This window comes from Chelonia mydas, chromosome 14 (genome assembly GCF_015237465.2).
Source record: "Chelonia mydas isolate rCheMyd1 chromosome 14, rCheMyd1.pri.v2, whole genome shotgun sequence".
Taxonomy (NCBI): Eukaryota; Metazoa; Chordata; order Testudines; family Cheloniidae; genus Chelonia; species Chelonia mydas.
Window position 1 is genome coordinate 4,398,702 of NC_051254.2, and position 16,832 is coordinate 4,415,533.

Consider the following 16,832-nt stretch of genomic DNA (forward strand, 5'->3'; position numbering starts at 1 on the left):
TAAAAGTCCTTTTGATTGGTTACCCTGACACCTTGAGACTGCTGGGAAAGCAGCACCTGTTACCTGCTTCTCTCCTATTTCAGCAGAGTAACGTGGGGGTGCAGTCCTTCTGGATTGGGTTTGGGTTTGTACTTCCTGAGGGCTCGATTGTGCAAGGTGCCGATCCTCTCCCAAGAAGCCCTGAGACCTCATGATTTCGGTATGAATTGAATACTCCACTTCTCTCCACAAATGCGAAGCCCCTTACGGCAGTGGGCCCAGCGTTTTTAAGGGACCCATCAGGCCTGCTAGTTGATGTCTGTGCTTGCCTGCGTTGCTCCAGTGTCCCTGCTGTCGCTGGAGGAAGTGGGTCCTGTTCAGTTTAGTAATAGCGGAGGACGTGCTGATTCCTTTGTTACAATCCATTGTCCGACAGACCATTAACTCCTTGCTCTTTTTTTTTCTTTCTGCAGACTCTGTCGCGAGAGAGGGAAGAGAATTCTGGGACCTGGGACACAAACAGGAAAACCAACCTGCTGCTGGAGCACAGGCCAGGACGGTCTCTGCAGAAGGGGCTGCGTTCCACCTAGTAGCCCTTTGGGAAGTGAAATTCTGGGAAGCTTTGCTTGGGACCCCTCAGTCTGCAGAAGGGGAACTCTCCACCTGCAAGACCCGAAGTAGAGGCGTTGGGGGAAAGAAGCTCGGGTTTTGGAGGCTTTGGTGGGATCTTTCAGCTAGCTGCCCCCACCATGGAAATGGCCTCCTGACCAGCTGCCCACGGTGCAGTTACTGTGGTTCAATTTCTCTGCTTTGCTCCGTTTTTTCTGCTTTCCTCAGCTTCCTGCTGGCTCTCACTTACCTCGGAGACTCCCACGCAGAGATGGGACTTAACCAGCCTCCTTCAAGACGCACTCTTCTGGGCCTTTAGACTTGGAAATTCTCCTCTTGGCCAGGAGACTTTCAGGCCGGATATGTTGGGGTGAGCAGCTATGTGCTTTTAAGCCAAACGGGAGCTTGATTTCCCTGCTCTTTGAAAAGAGCCCACTGTTGGCCCGTTTCCATGGAAGCAGCCACGGAATTGTTTTTCCCCCTCTCCCTTCTGACTTCTTTGGGTCTTGGTCCTGTACGTGTGGCTGGTTTATGACCCAGTGCGGAGAGCATGATGCAGCCCCTTGCCGTGGCAGGAGCAAAGGTGAAAACGTCTAAGCCCTTGCGACGCTGGGAGCTGAATGCTCGGAACAGCTGTTGGGAAGAGAGCACATTGGCCTGTTTGCTGGGACAGTCGCATGAGATGCAAATCCTCTCATGGTGTAGGGAGAAGACTTGCTGTGTGGTCCTGCGTACGTCAGTCCAGCGAAAGCCCAAGGAAACGCCGTCTAAAACAGAAGGGGCCAACGCATCGCTGCAGCCTCGTTTAAAAAATAAACCAGGTTGGCTGGGGAACTAGGTGAAGGAACACGGGAAACCTGTAACCACAGTGAGGGGGAAGATCAAGGCAACAGTACCAAGTTGGGGAACTGTCACCATCAGCGTCTATTAAATGTCTCTTTTTAAAAAAATCCTTTGCCTCTCTTGCTACTCAATTCCTTCTGCCTTCGCCCTGAGACCTCTGCACTGGGCCCTGTCAGACAGCTGGAGAGTGGAAGTGTCTGATATAAAGCTGGTCAGCACCTTGGCAACCGTCTCTACACTTCAGTGTTCAAGATGGGAAGTTTTGTTTTCTGCTATATCCCACCCACCCCTATTAAAGGGCCCAGCCTGGCGCAGTGTGAGCAGGACTTCAGGCTCCAACATGCTTGCTGTTCAAGTGACAGCTCTGAATTTGAATGCCTTCCTCTTAATGTGTGTGGTTTTCAACTCCCAAACCTGAGTGTTGTCATTTCTCTACCCCTAGCCCCAATATTCATGCAAAGCACAAGAAGGTGCTCTGTGGAACTATACAGTAGTTAGAGCTCTTCTTAATACAGAGATTGAAAATATTTTTTGAAACGGACAAGATTTATGCCCTGTTCAATGAGAAAATAGCTCCTATGGAGAATTGAAGACAAGTTAGAATAAAGACTGTATGTTTAATATGATTGAATTCAGTGTGTGATGATGCTTCTCTTATCAAGGACCTAGATCAGAGATCTACAACATTTCATGGTTTAAGTTTGTGTGGTTTCCTGCATATCTATTGAATTGGTATCCCAATGCTGTGGCTTCCTGCCCCTGCTTTGCGTTTTGGGTTCAGACTTGCAGGGACTCAGTCAGACATACTGTATGTCACATAGTTTTTGACTTGAAACTATCCTTTGGCCCAGAATTGCTCAAAAGGTTTTGAGACCCTTTTCGTGCCCTTGGGCTGATATTCGAGAGTTATGAAATCCTGAATCAAATGGTGGTTGAGTGGCTTGTGGTTTTGTAGTGATGGTTTTGTGTGGCTCATAATGAAAGATGTAGGGAACCAGTTTCACCTTTGTTCATTTAATTAAGGAGCCCTGTTTTGCTGATGGGCACATCGATTGCCATTTGGTGGGCCATTTCATGTACCTAAGTGCCCAGCTGCAGAACTGGGGGTCTGTTAGGGATGCAGAATAGATGTGATCATAAGGATGTTCTTTCCTCCATTTTTTCCAATGACCCAAAGGCAGGTCAAATGTTCGTCTTGAGTCTCCTCTCACCTATACAAGCCTAAAATAGAATAACTTGGTGGAAGTTGTTAGTCACACTGGTGCAAGCGAGAGGAGACTCTGACTGTGTGCAAACGACTCCTAAAACAGTTTCCCCCCCACCCTGTAGTGCTGTCTTGTGGCAATGATGTACTTACAAGGTACACAGAGGATCCAAAGGATAAGTGGAAAGAGCTAAATTGGCTTGAAGGCAAGAGTAATCCTGTAGTTTATTCAGTGCTGGAGTGCTTTTGAATGGTTGTACTGGTATTTCTCCTCCTGGATGCATGAAGAGTTGAGCGAAGCTCAGTGTCTTGGCATTCTGCAGCCCCAGCCTCAATACAGCAGCAGGAACTAGTAGGAACAGTCCTCAGGAAAATTATAGGGTTCCTGTCAGTGAGTCAAACCTGGATATTCATGATTGCTTTGAGTCCCAGTATTGCTGCCGGCTGAGGATTCATCATACACTTCTCCGGCTAAAAATACAGCCTACACCGTTCATAGGGAGAGAATTCAAGCCACGGCTCTTATCCTGCTTGCTGTAACAGCACTGCTCCAGTGAGCTACTGACATAGTGTCTCTAAAATGTCGGTGTGAAGATTACTCTTTCAGTCAGTGTAAAACCCACCGCGCAGTCACACTGTGCATTCCGGGGTAACATACATGATGGTGTACGGCAAGTTACACAGGGAGTGTGAGTGTAACCTACCCACGGGGGGAGGAATGATGGGCTTATAGCAGGAAACACAACCAACAGGCAGCTATAAAATGTCTACACCCTTCCTACACCCTCCTGTTGGTTGCTTTTCTCTACTGCCATTCTACCCGCCAGCCTCTATGATGCACAGCACTCGTCTGATGGTGTCATGTTCCCCACCACTTAAAATCATGTCCGCGCTCGAACTCACTGGGCTAAAATCTGCTTTGTTACACCAGTGACTTTTTTTTTAAAAGGAGCTGCAGAGATGTAACTGTATATTTGCATTACCGTCGCACCAAGAAGCCTGGCCCCCATTGTGCTAGGTACCATACAAAGAGACAGTCCCTGCCCAAAATGCTTATGAGACGAGAGACAACAGATGGGGGAGCTCAAGGACACAATGAGACAATACAGGTCAGCATAGGAGCGGTGGTTTCAGCACACCACCAGCCAAGCCATGGTCAAGTTGGTTTTTTTGTAGGCATCATGGCAAAGGGAAACATGTAGCAGAACTTGGCCTATGGGTTGGCATTTTCAGAAGGGCTTCACACCTAGTGAGAAAAATGGCCCAGAGTGTCTCCACTGATGCCTTGTCCTTTTTCTTAATGCCAGTTTACACTAACACCTATGCGTAACGTGCACACCTGCTACCCCGGGGCATCTCGTTAATTGTCCCATCTCTTTTCCGGCAGCTCAAACCAATTTATGTCCTTTGCAGCTGCTGTGTTTTGAACAGACAAACGTATTTTGGATTTCTGCCAGGGAAGATGTGATTTCGGAGGGTAGTTCAAATTGTGGCTGTGCACGGCTGTGAATGTTTGTTTTTTCTCTCCTCCAGAAGAGCTACATTTCTTTGCTTACCCCACCTGTCAGTTAGCGTGTTACTGTAGGAATGGGCAAATGCTAGAGAACACAGGCTAGGTCAGGGTCGAAGGGCTGGAATATAGCCCTGGTTGCTGGTTGTTCCCTCCCAGCAGTTGGGTGGTGTCTGTGAAATAAGTTGGGTGATTGCAGTCCTTTGCCTTGAGGACAGGCCTCCATGTGTCCAAAAGAAGCTGCCATCACAGCTGGCACTAATTCATCCTTTTGCTAGTCAGGGAGCAAGGACACTAAAGTAACCTCTAGCAGGGGAGGTAGCTCCAGAGCGGAGATGAAGGAAGCTGGCATTGCTTCTACCTCCAATTGTTGCTCCAGGACCTCTTACCACCACATCGTTCAATGCTCTTCTTATCTGAGTACAAGTCTTTTTAAAATGATTGGACCACGGGTGCAGTTGTAATGGGATCTGTTTTTTCATCCAAGTTCTTCTGCACCAACCCCTGCTATTCCTCTGCTAGGTCTCAACTAAACTCGGAGTGTCTCTACGGTCACCACCACCCTCGTTTGTACACAGTTGCAGTGGTATAAAGGTGCTTAAACAAGGATCACTTTTTCCTGTAAGGGAAGGGGCATAATCTATACTGTACAAGGCATCTTTATACTGCAGTAATTACATCCACACTAAAGGTAGAACTGGTGTAACTATTTTGATTTTAAACAAAATCACCTCTCCTTATTGAAATAGTTATATGGGGACATGTTCTGTTGGAGGCCTTGTAGGGAAAGGGGAACATACTTATACAGGTGGTGGTTGTGTCCAGGAACTAGGTCAGTTTTGGGGGAAATTATTAGAGAGATTCATCTTATCACAAAATACCAGCTTCCTGGAGATGCCCTGACCCGACTTATCTAATGCTCTCGGAAAGGGTCTGCATTTTAAACAGAACAACGCCTGGATTTCTTTTTTTATTGTTAGCAGCAAGATTTTGTATTGTGTGTTGTTGGGAAAAAATATGGCCCCCTCCTCCTATGGAATTGTGGTATTGTAAAATATGGACCGTTTTTATAATGGGAAAAACATTCACGCCAAGTGGGTACGTAAGAGAAGCGTCAGAAAGAGGATAGGTATTTCAAAATGTGGTCATCCTTTGTGGCATACTATGAGGAGGAGGCCTCTCCTGCCACCCAGCCAGAATCTTTAGCCCGCTTCTTTGAATATTAACCTGATCTGTAATGAGTAGCAGACAATGTAGCATGTTCACATTTTATTGTAACTTTGCTTTAATAAAAAGTGAAAAATAAAATGGCATGGACTGGGCCCAAGGCAACTGGTCCCTGGTGTACACCAGTGGGCCCTGTGTTGAACCCTTGTAGACTCATTTCATTTATCGCATAAGGTTGAACAAGGTGCTTGAGAAGGTGAGAGCTAAAGCATTAACCAGTGTGGGTTCCGGCTGATGCCAAGGGCCTGTGCACAAACGGTATAAACAGAATAGGATGTAACTTGTTAGAGTAACTTTGTGTGTGACTGATGAAATTCAACACTGACAATTGCAAAGTAATGCACAGCAGCGGTCAACAAGTCCAACAGAAGGTTAGAACCATTAGGAAAGGGCTAGGGAATAAGACAGAAAATATTATAATTCCATTATACGAATCCAGGGTGCGCCTACACCTTAAATACTGTATCCAGTTCTGGTTGCCCCATCTCCAAAAGGATCTAGTGAAACTGGAAGAGGCTCAGAGAAGAGCAACAAAGATGATCAAAGGTATGGAATGGCCTGCATTCGAGGAGAGACCAAAAAGATTGGGGCTGATCATCTTAGAAAGGAGACAACTGAGGGGGTATACGATAATGTCTATAAAATCACGAATGGTGAGGAAAAAGTGAATAGAGGAGTTCTTTACCCTTTCCCACAATACAAAAACCAGGGATTTCCCAATTACATTAAAAGGCAACAGGTTTAATACAAACAAGAGGAAATACTTTGTCACGCAACGCACAATTAACCTGTGGAACTCTTTACCATGGGATGTTGTGGTGGCCAAAAGTATAACTGGGTTCAAAAAAGAAAGGTCCATCAATGGTTAGATGGTCAGGGATGCAATCCCGTGTTCAGGGCAACCCTCAGCCTCTGACTGCCAGAAGCTGGGAGCAAAGACCGAGGTGGATCCATCCATCCATCCTGTTCTGCACACTACCCCTGAGGTTTGGGCACTGGCCAGAGTTGGGGACGGTACTGGGAGAGATGGACCGTTGGTCTGACTTGGTTTGGCAGTTCTTGTGTTCTTCCTGGGAGCTACTCCTGGATGAATCTGCACCTGCATGGACATCCTGACTTGAGGTGGTGGTGTCTGTTCTCTGCTCATGCCAGTGGAGACCACTGCAGGGGCTGTGCTGGGCAAGGGGATGCATACAGCCTTGCCCAGGCTCTGCTATCTCTCTCTGAGGCATGTGAATTACTTCTCCCAGCAGCTCGGAGGAAGTGGATCCCAGCGCTGTTCATTGTGAGACTCTTCCCTCTCAGAGTTCATAACGAATATTTACTTCAAAGGCTGTTTGCTCTTCTGGTCGGTCGGTCAGGTAATCTCAGCTTGTTTAGAGATGGAGAGTCAACACCAGGCCGGGCCGTTGAGAAGAGAAGGGCGTGGGAGCTATGCTGCTATTTTACCTGTGTAACGAAGGAGGAAAACCAACCTGTTTGTTCTTGCTAATAAATACAAACGGGAAGCGCAGATACACTCGTGGGGATTTATTCGTTTGCTTTACGAAATGCAAATATTAAGTCTAAGCTGACTCGGCCCAAGCGCTGCCTTTTGTGTGCACCGTGCTGTCTGGCGCCAGGGCTGGCTGGTGAGAGGGCACTCCGTGGTTAGCCAGTTACGCTAAAGGAGGTTCTTCTGAAATGCTTTTGTCTCCCTTTCTTTGGCTCTGATTCCGCACGAGGCCGAGCGCCTCCGGAGAGGTGCGAAGGGCCCTTCGTTCCCATCAGCTCCCTCGTGGGAGGGTCTCGGCACCGTGCACGGTGAGGCCCTTCATTGTGCAGTCTACGGCGGGAGGGTTGTCGTGGCTAACCGACATAGCCAGGCTCCAGTACAGAGCTGCACGGGACTGTTTGATTTCCTAAGCTAGTGCTGAGCTTTTCATCTCCAGGCACAAAGCTGGCCGCAGCAAGCTCCTGCTTGCCATGCGATTGCCCTCGGGAGCCTGACACCTATACACAGCCTGTCTCCGACGCAGCCCCATGCTTCGCCGCCGGACTCTGGAGGCTTCTGTTCCCCTCTGCCACTGTCGGAACGTAATTACAGGCACTTAAAGACTGACCTAACCTATTCCTTAGGTAACTGTAACCTCTACTAATGCTTATTACGCTGCAGCCTCGGTAGTAGCACAGAGTACTCAAAAGCAAACTGGCCCTTACTTTTGTCTTTCACAAGCCCCCAAAGTCACAGAGGGCAGATTTTCAAATATATTTAGGTGTCTAAAGATGCAAATTCATGTAGAAACTTTAAAATGGAGAGGCTGACAAGAATAGCTGGAGCTGGCATAGCATTGCGCAGGTGTCTTTATACACACACACCTGAGCCGTGGCACCTTTCTCTTCCAGTATCCACTCCACACCCAGCTCTGCCAACACATCTTAGTCTTGAATTTATTCATAGATCTTTTTTAAGGACAGAAGGTAGCTTAAGATCACTGAGTCTGACCTCCTGTATCGCACAAGCTCATAAATTAAACTGTAACCTTTGTAACAACCCCAATAACTTGTGTTTGGCTAAACAGTCTCTTCCAAAAAGGCCTCCAGTCTTGATCTGAAGACAGCCAGAGATGGAAAACCCACCACTTCCTTTGGTAGTTTGTTCCAAGGGTCAGTCACACTCGCCGTTAGAAATTTGTCCCTTATTGACCATTTGTATCTGGCGTCAGTTTCCAGAAATTGGTTCTCGTGCTGCCTTTCATCATCAGGTTAAAGGGCCTGTGCCCGGTATTTTCTCACGGTGAAGGTATTTATACACGACAATCGAGTGACCGCTCAGTTTTCTTTCTGATACGCCAAACATGCCAAGCTCTTTAAAGTAGCAGGCCCCATGCTGAACTCAACTGTTTGTGGTTCTCAGGGGTCCTGCTGAGACTCACTAAACTTTTCACGCCATTGGCACGTAGGTCTGTGGCGGTGAACAGGTGCCACCACCCTGCAGTTCACCCTGGTTCTGTACTGCTTTGTCTTAGGGAGTGGGCCAAGTCGGCAGTCTAGGGTGACAAGCAATAACTACGAGCTAATATTTCTCCATTTGAAATAACTGAGTTTTGAAAACGTCATAGATAAATTGAGGACTGTGCGGAAGGGTTTGTGAGGTCATGGGTCAGTGCACTTCTTTCTCCTTTCTAAAGAACAAGGGCCAAACGCATCCCTCATGCATTGCTGTTGGAAACATTGAGAGTAGACCAAGGGACAATTGTGCTCCTTAGGGTTGAAATCTTCACTTTGGGTTATAAGTGTAAATGGGTGGCGGTGTATGCACACCAGACAATTACTGGACAACTGGATCTGACTGAGAGCATCTTCTCATGAGCAGCCTGGAATTGGACTATAGGGTGTGGATGGGAGGGAGGGAGGGCTATCGGTCAGCTATGGTGCGTGTGTGTGTGTTGAGGAGGAGAGCAGGGAAACACTGGACCAGCAGGGATGCTTCGTTTCAGGATGGAGGCGCACCACCAAGATGAGGTGCTGCTGAGGCGTCTCCAACATCTAGCCATGCCACACCTGGCTCAAGCTGGTGCTGTTCTTACCATCTCATGTGTATACATTGTTACATCTTACCCAAAGGAAGAATTTTTTCTGAAGGAAAAAGCCCCACCCACCCAGCACCATGATACTTTGAGCGAGGTTGGGTTCAAGTTCTGGCATTTGTTACAGTGACTCTCTTAAGAAGCCTCTGAACCCCAGAAATCCCACCCCTTCTATCCCAGCGTTATCTAATCCCCAGCTCGAAAGCAACCATTTAATAGAACATAAAAGGCTGTCACTTGGTTATAAGTAAACACCAAGAGATGAACACCAGTTTCACTCACAAGGGTCCAGTTGCTTTGAGCCTTTCTTTGGAGTGGATCCTTGTCTTGCTCATCTGATTTAATAAACAATGGATAACATTTCCCTCGCCCCCTTTCCTTTTAAGGCAGAAAAACTACTTTCCCTTTTTTCTGTCGATGAACACCCTCTGATTTTCATCTCCTCACTTGGCAAATGTACTCTTACAGCCCTGGATGAGAGCCGGGTATCTGAAGAGCTTAGTTGAGAGATGGTGAGCCGAAGCGGGACAGAAATGGTCTCCAATAAAGGCTCCAGAAGATGACAAAAGGGGTAGTGTTGTGTCTTTTTTCCCTTTCTCCTTTTTTTCCATTTTGCAAGCTTTTCAGAGCATTTCCCTCCCCCCCCCCTGCTTTTGTGTGAGGTGAAAGGCGCCTCTCTCGTGTTTCTGTGACCCCAGCAGGTAGCTTATTGTAAAACAGTTCACCAGGAAAAGGAGGGTTGAAGGGAACGACTTGTTTCAGCACTTTTATTTTGCTTTGAGCTGGATGCAGCAGAGAGGAAAAGAAATAAGAATTACTGCTGATTTGACTTGGCTCTGACCCCCTAGCTATGGATCGCTGACATCCATTTTAAAGGAGTACTGTTGAAATGCTTAAAACCAAAATAATCTTTCCCAGCCATTCATATGCTTTTCTTTGGTTCCTTTCTGAATTTCACTCATCTAGGCCAGGGAAACTAGATGGCTCTGCTTCTTTTTCTGGTTCTCGTTTGTGTTGTAATTGCACGCCGAATGGTTTAAATAGGAGACTTTAGCATTGCAACGCTGGCTGCTACCACTTGTGCTAATGCAGTAACTCTATTAGTGGCTAGCAATAGTAGGTTGTTATCCACCAACCATTAGAAGAGGACACGATACATAGTCTGCCAGTCGGTTACTCTAACATAACTCTGCTGTTAGGATTGCCAACTAGTCATGAAAGGTTTTGGTTCCCTTAAATGTTCTCTCTGCAATCTAAAAATATGTCCTGGAAAGATTTAAAAAAAAATTATATTGGGTCACACTTTGATGTGGCCTCCTTTTTGTGTATGTGCAAGATGGCCTATGCACTGTGGTTTGTATACGGTTATGCTCAGAAGTACTGGTGATGGCATGGATCAAAAACCTCTTTTAGACTGGGTGGGAATGCATCATACAATTAACATAACTGTCAGGATAAGCCAGTCGCAAGGGTCCCCCCCACCCACCTAACACAAAAGGAGTTGTGAACTCTCCCCAGAGTTTTGGACTGAGGGGGTGGAGGGGTTTGACTGAGTATTCTGAGTGCCTGCCTGTAAGCATGGTGTGATCCAGAAGAAGCCTGGAGGAAGGTTCTGGGGTTGACTAAAGAGGCGGGGGGCTGCACGCAGAGAAGCTATCTCCTGTTTTCTGGTTCCTCCTGCATCTGTAGAAATAGGACGTGATACATTCCTTGTAAATAAACAAGACTGCATAAAAGAAAATACCAGACTTCATCATGGGTTCGAGGCCAGAAAGGGCTATTTTGATCACCTAGCCTGGCTACCTGTTTAACACAGGCCAGAGAACGTCTACAAAATAATTCCTAGAGCAAGGACTCAGGACCTTTCACCCTGTAGGTGGGAGCCATACCACTAGGTCATCCAGCTGTTCCGCTTCTACTCCAAATTGGAGCAACACCAGGGCCCCATATTTTGACTAGTCGAGCAGGTACAAAAGAGGCAACAATATGCAATCTCAGCACAGCTGCTTGTGCATGCAGATATCGGCATGCAGATTGGCCAGAGGAAATGGTGGTTTTGTAGCCGTTTTGCGTGCGCATTAAAAGGAGAGGCTAAAAGTTTGGCCCATTAGGTTTTGGTAAGACCCTTTTTATTTTTAATTTATTTTTTGTTCCTTGCTGTATTTTCAAAAATTGCATGTAGGGGCCTGGATCCTCCGTGTGAGTTCCAGCAGCAGCTAAAGATTCCTCTGACTGTACGCTACCCAACTTTGGTGTGGAAAGAGGGAGCGGGCAGAACCTAGAGGGCAGGCACAGCTGGTGTAACTTAGAGGACTTGGAGAGGCTGCTCGAAGTTATCCCTGGGCTCCCCAGGACTAGAGAAGTGGCTTGTAACGAACCTCTTCCCACCACCCCAGGTACTACACAAGCACAACTTGTTTGGAGTGGAGGATCTAGCCCATTGATCGTCGCGAGCACAGTTTGTATTCCCTCCCCAACCCCTTTACAAGGCTCTTTTGCTCTTTCCATGTTTTTCTTTCTTTTCTAAACACTGCAAAGAAATCCCCAAATAATCCTCAGAGGAATCCAGGACAGAACTGTCTGGCTTGAACCTGAACCAAGTTCAGCTTGAACTCTCAAAGGGAGGGGGGTCCCCTGTCAAGGCAGTGTTTGGAGAAGGGGACAGGCTGTTTTTAGAAGCGAGAGCAAATGATATTACGCCAGACGAGGTCACTAATGGAAAGGAAGAGATGGGGCTCGGGGCTGGGGTCACTCTGCAGAAAGCTCCGCGTGGAGCCAAAGAGAAATCCCTTTGAGTGGCTGTGTGATCTCCACCCTGCCTCCCCAGCAATGCCTTTATGACCTGAGCAGGAGCAGTCAGGGATGCAGGGGTGAGATGAGACTTTTTCTCTATTGCCTGGAGAAGGGGCAGCAGGGTGCCGCTGGGGGGATGGTTCCTAGTCTGTTAACTTTACTGTAAAATAATAATTTGTTTCAGTCTGAAGCAAACCAGCAAAGTAAAAATAAATCTCAGCAGGTAGGAGTGAGCGAGGGAACTTGGCTGGATTTGTGAATGAGCTGCAACCTGGGGCACAGAGAGGAGGGAGTTGCTGGAAGCTTTTTCCATGTGCTTAGCTACATCCTTCTCTTCCCCCCACCCCGCCCCCCGGTTTCTATTCTAACCCCTATCTCCTTCCTATGTCATCTGTCCCTGCATCATCTGGTATGTATTTAGAAGGAGTTCTAGATGCTCTTTGAGATGTTATTTCTCCTCCGGGGCCCATAAAACCCATCTGCTTGAGTGGCTGGCCAGCTCTGGGGGAATTTCCAGGCCTTGGGGTGGTCCCTTACACCAATGGCTTGCAGATTTGGATGCTGCACACATTTTGTTACATTGTTTGTTTTGACAGCTTACCATTGTCAGGCGTGGTGGTTGCAGGTGTGCGCCGGATGTCTCCAAACAAGGGGAAGAAGGGGGGCATGTTGACAAAGGCACACTGGCTCTCCCTGAAATGTGCTTGGGGCCCTTTAGTGAAACGTAGAGCGAGTGGAAATGTTTGGGTTGAAAAATGGCCTTTTTCTGGCCAGGAAATTTTCCGGTTTCCGGCCAAAACTCCAAACACCAGAAAATCTCCATCAAAAAAATAAAATAGGATAAAATCTGAAATGGTAAATTCTATTTGATTGATTGATTGATTTGGTGGAATTCCTTACTGTTTTCTGAGCAGCTCTGAGACTGATAACGCTCTGGCCGTTTTGTTTGCCCCTTTCTTCGAAGGATCTCACTGCTCCTGGACAGACATTTAATTTATTAAGCCATACACCCATATCCCTGAGCTATTTCATGGGGAGGGGGTGGGTCAAGTGGGTGCTGAGTGGCAGGGTCTTGCAGGCAATCGGGCAGGCACAGGACTAAAACCCAGAACCCACAGGATCAGTTTACCAAGGGTTGTGGTGGATTCCCCATTACTGGCCATTTTAAAATCGAGATTGGATCTTTTCCTAAAAGATGAAACCGGAGCTAATTCAGGGCCGGTCTCTGGCCCCATGTCATGCAGCCCGTCAGACGTGATCATCACAGTGATTCCTTTTGGCCTCGGAATCCATGAAAATCCTGATTTCCAGGATCTAGTTCTAACTACTGGACCAACCCTAACTCTCCTCATCTCCCCACTTACCTATTCAAACATTCGCCCTGCTCCAGTGCCACTCCTGGTCTACCCATCTCCCTTCTTATTGTAGCATTTCACCTCCTCCATTCGCTGTAGCCAGGGTGAGAGATTCGAATGAAAAAGGCATTAGCCCGCACTGTCAGTGCTGAGAGGACTTTGAATCTATGCAACTCCCTCCACCTTTCCCTCTCCAGCTGTGGCTTTGAAATAATTTTAACACTTAGTACTACATGGACAGAAGCAATGGCTGGAGTCAATTTCGATCCTTTCGACCTCCCAAGTCTCCTAGTGGAAAAAAGCCAGCCAAGGGGTGTGGTCAGTGAAAGTTACCGGCTCAAGGCAGTTCGGTAGCCCACTGGATGAATCTATGAATGAACCAACGGACTCAGTGTTGCTATACCTTGACTCACTTTCCCTTATCAGTTCGTTATGAGTCTGATCCTTATTACACACGATGGACTGCTCTTGCCCTTTCTACCTGCGCGCTGGAGTCACTGAGTCAGATTCAGAGGAGCGGAGAAGCTGCTGTAACTCACACCTATTTCGGCTCCTGCAGAATTAGGCCAGTTGACTTCCCTGGAAACAGAGACAAGGCAGCACTGAGAGCTTTTGCCCCCCCCCCCCCCGCCGCCTTTCAAGTTTAAGGGACGGAGGTGGTCAGCAGAAGATATAAACTACACCAGGTTAGACTCAGTCCTGAGTTGGGTCTGGTGAAAATAGTCTAAACGAGCCTGAATCCAAGACAGCCCAAGTGATTAGCAGGGAGCCTTATAAGAGGATGTCACTTGCACATCACCCCTCAATGAGGCTCAAAGACCCAGATCCTCACAGGTATTTAGGTGCCTCACCCCCCAGTGATTTTTGTGGTTTTGCCTCAGAGACATGCCCACTTCAGCTCTTACTGAATTCACAATTGTTCAACTGCCTTTGAGGGGAGCTGATCTGAATCCCAAGTGAAGCCCGGAGGGGCTCCTGGGAAATCTAAGTCAAGGCGTTAGCGGGGATGCTGTTAAATCCAGTCTCTGACAGCTTTCCTGATCAGCGGGATGCCCTGGTAGCTTTACAAAAGCACTTTGAGAATTTCTTAAGCAGGATGTCAGGATGGTATAAAAGTAAATCCATCTCTTTTCATCACCTTTTCATATTCTGCCCGCATTCAGAAGGGTTTGCGCCAGCACCTAACCTTTAAAGAGATGAGATTGTATTCCAGCAGCTCATTTCCTTCAGTTTAGACTGTTTAACAGAGCGGCTGTAACTAAACCATGCGGAGCTCAAGCAACAGCTCTCTGATTGCACGGGAAAGGTCAAGGGAGGTTTCATTCTTGGCACATCTGGGTTGTTTTTTAGCTCGAAGAGGACAGACGGGTGGACACTGCCAACTTCGACTCGGTGCACTGGAGGACTCATGTAGACAGAGGGGCTTGGTGTGTTTGTTACCCTCTAGTTCCCCCAGGTCTGACAACTGGGGGTGCAGCCTTCTGTCTGATGATGGGGCCACAGCTTGCACAGCCTGGCTCGTGCCTTGTAGGGACGCTATCAAATCGTTAAGGCCCCACATTTAGGTTTGGTTTAAACAAGTGTTTTACTTAACCTAAGAGGCAATGGGTTTAAACTACAGCAGAGCAGATTTAGATTAAATGTCAGGAAAAACTTCCTAACTGAGAACAGGAGGATAATGGAACAAACTGCCTAGGGAAGCGGTCGAGCTCCTTCACTGGTGGTTTTCAAAAAGAGGCTGGGGCCATCTGTCTTGGATAGTTTAGACACAACAAATCCCGTATCCTGGCAGGGGTTGAGACTAGCTGACCCTTGCAGTCCCTCCTAACCCTATGGCTCTAACTGGTCCATCTTGGGTACGTCTATGGCCTCCATTGTCATGGTATCTGAGCACCCCACAATCTCGGACACATCTGTCCTCACTGTACCCTGTCAGGTAGGGAAGTGCTATTAGCCCCACTGGCCAGATGGGGCCCCGAAGTATGAAAAGACTGTCACTTGCTCCAGGTCACACAGGAAGTCCATGGCAGGGCAGGGATCTGAACCCAGGTTTCCTCGCTCCCAGGCTACCTCCCTAACCACTAATGTTCTGAAATATTCACTCAACAGCAATGAGCTAGTGCATGAAACCCCGCCCCCCCCCCCATAGCTGTATATTGTAGCTGTGACATACCATTCACAACAGCAACCTCCTTGATGATTGCCTGCTCCCAGCTAACCCTCCCCCATTCAGGGCTTCTATCTAACGGGACTTTTTTTCCCCAGCATGCCTTTCCAGGGGCTGACCCTTTAAATATGGCAGAGAGCTGGTCCTGCAGCCCTTCAGGAGCCATTTTGTGGCTGTGTGTTGCCTCTTGCCTTGCCTTTCCACCAAGGCTGGGCTGAATTGTATTAGAACATTTAAGCAGGTAGGGACTGTGTTGTTCTGTGTTTGTGCAAGCGCTTAGCGTAGTGGGGTCCTGGGTCCATGCCTGGGGCTCCTACAATACAAATAATTATTGTTATTAATAATAATAATAACAACAACACTGGCAATTTGCAACAAGTTTTGAAATCTGTTTGATTTACAACAGGTCCTTCCGGAATAAGACTCTCTTTATTTGTCCAAGATGTAGCTGTGGAATACACACAGGCTTGTTTGACTGCTTGTTTGTGCTACAGCAAACAACTAATAAATGGTTCTAAACAATTGGCTTAGCAGCCTGTATTTAACCTCTGAAGGACACTGCTTAAAAGGCCCTCTTTTCAGTCTCTGTTACCAATATTCCACACAAATTTGGTGTCCCCTCGCGTTTATTGTTGACAGTGGTTTTGAGCAGAAGTAAAGAGTCATGACCCCAAGGTCCTAGGCAGAGTTATTGAGACTAAAGAGAGGAATCCAGCAGCATTTCAAACTTCCTGCATGGCTAATTTTTGTGTCCTTCATTTTGGAGTGTTTGTCACACATTGAGGCCCAGGTTTGGGCCTTGCAGATTGAGGAGTATGCTCTGCAATGAACTTGATTGAAGTTTGGGTAGTTCAAAGCCTACACAGTAAAGAGGGGGAAATCTCCTCTGTGAAACAGTCTGATGTTGCCAGGGGGCTCACAGGGCAAAGATGACAGAACCTAGGAATGAAATGGCTAATTATTATTATTGCTATTATTTTATTATTTTTTTTGTACTTCAGAGAACACAGCTGAGCAAATCCAGGGCTGGCGTGGTTCATTAGGAGACTAATCCTTTGTTTTTCCCTTGGAGGAATCCCAAGATTTTGTAATTTATTTAGGGCCAAATTCAGAAAAGGGAGGAAAATATCCCCCTCCTTTCTGTATCAGGTGCCTGTCACCTTGGTATCTAAACTCCTGTTTCCATCCCATCCCTTCCACCTCACCCCCACACGTTTCCCGCCTCCTTCCTGCATCTCCCCTTTTTGAAACGTTCAGCTGAAACTGATTCACCTTAAAGGAGTCCAGACTGTGCAAAACAAACGAAGTGAGGGAACGGGTGGGGGGAGATAGTGACTCCTATTTGGCAATCCACTTTTCCAGGGTGGGCAAATTTCATTTGATGGCTGGTTCTTTTCTGAGCGCAAGTTGCTGTGTTATAACCATGTGACTCCACTCTGTTCCGGGAACGTTTGAGACGGTCATTGAGCATGTGCAGCCCCATCCCCCGGTTTCGCAGAATGAGACTGTTTTTGGAAAGTGGGTTGGTGGAAGAGGGGCAGAGGTCAGAGGCTGGGGCTGAACCTCACCTGCCCAA

General features: G+C 47.4%; 1 protein-coding gene across 8 annotated transcripts in view; it reads left to right on the forward strand.

Moving 5' to 3' along the window:
* The window catches only part of SLC39A11 (solute carrier family 39 member 11), a 399,980-nt gene extending 397,918 nt beyond the window's left edge, over positions 1-2,062 (forward strand). For all 8 annotated transcript variants that reach the window (XM_037913472.2, XM_043528939.1, XM_037913475.2 and 5 more), the window contains one exon: positions 453-2,062. In XM_037913472.2, the coding sequence (XP_037769400.1) occupies positions 453-660 (208 nt within the window). In that variant the 3' untranslated portion in view covers positions 661-2,062. The remainder of the gene's footprint in view (positions 1-452) is intronic.
* The last annotated feature ends 14,770 nt before the right edge of the window (positions 2,063-16,832 follow it).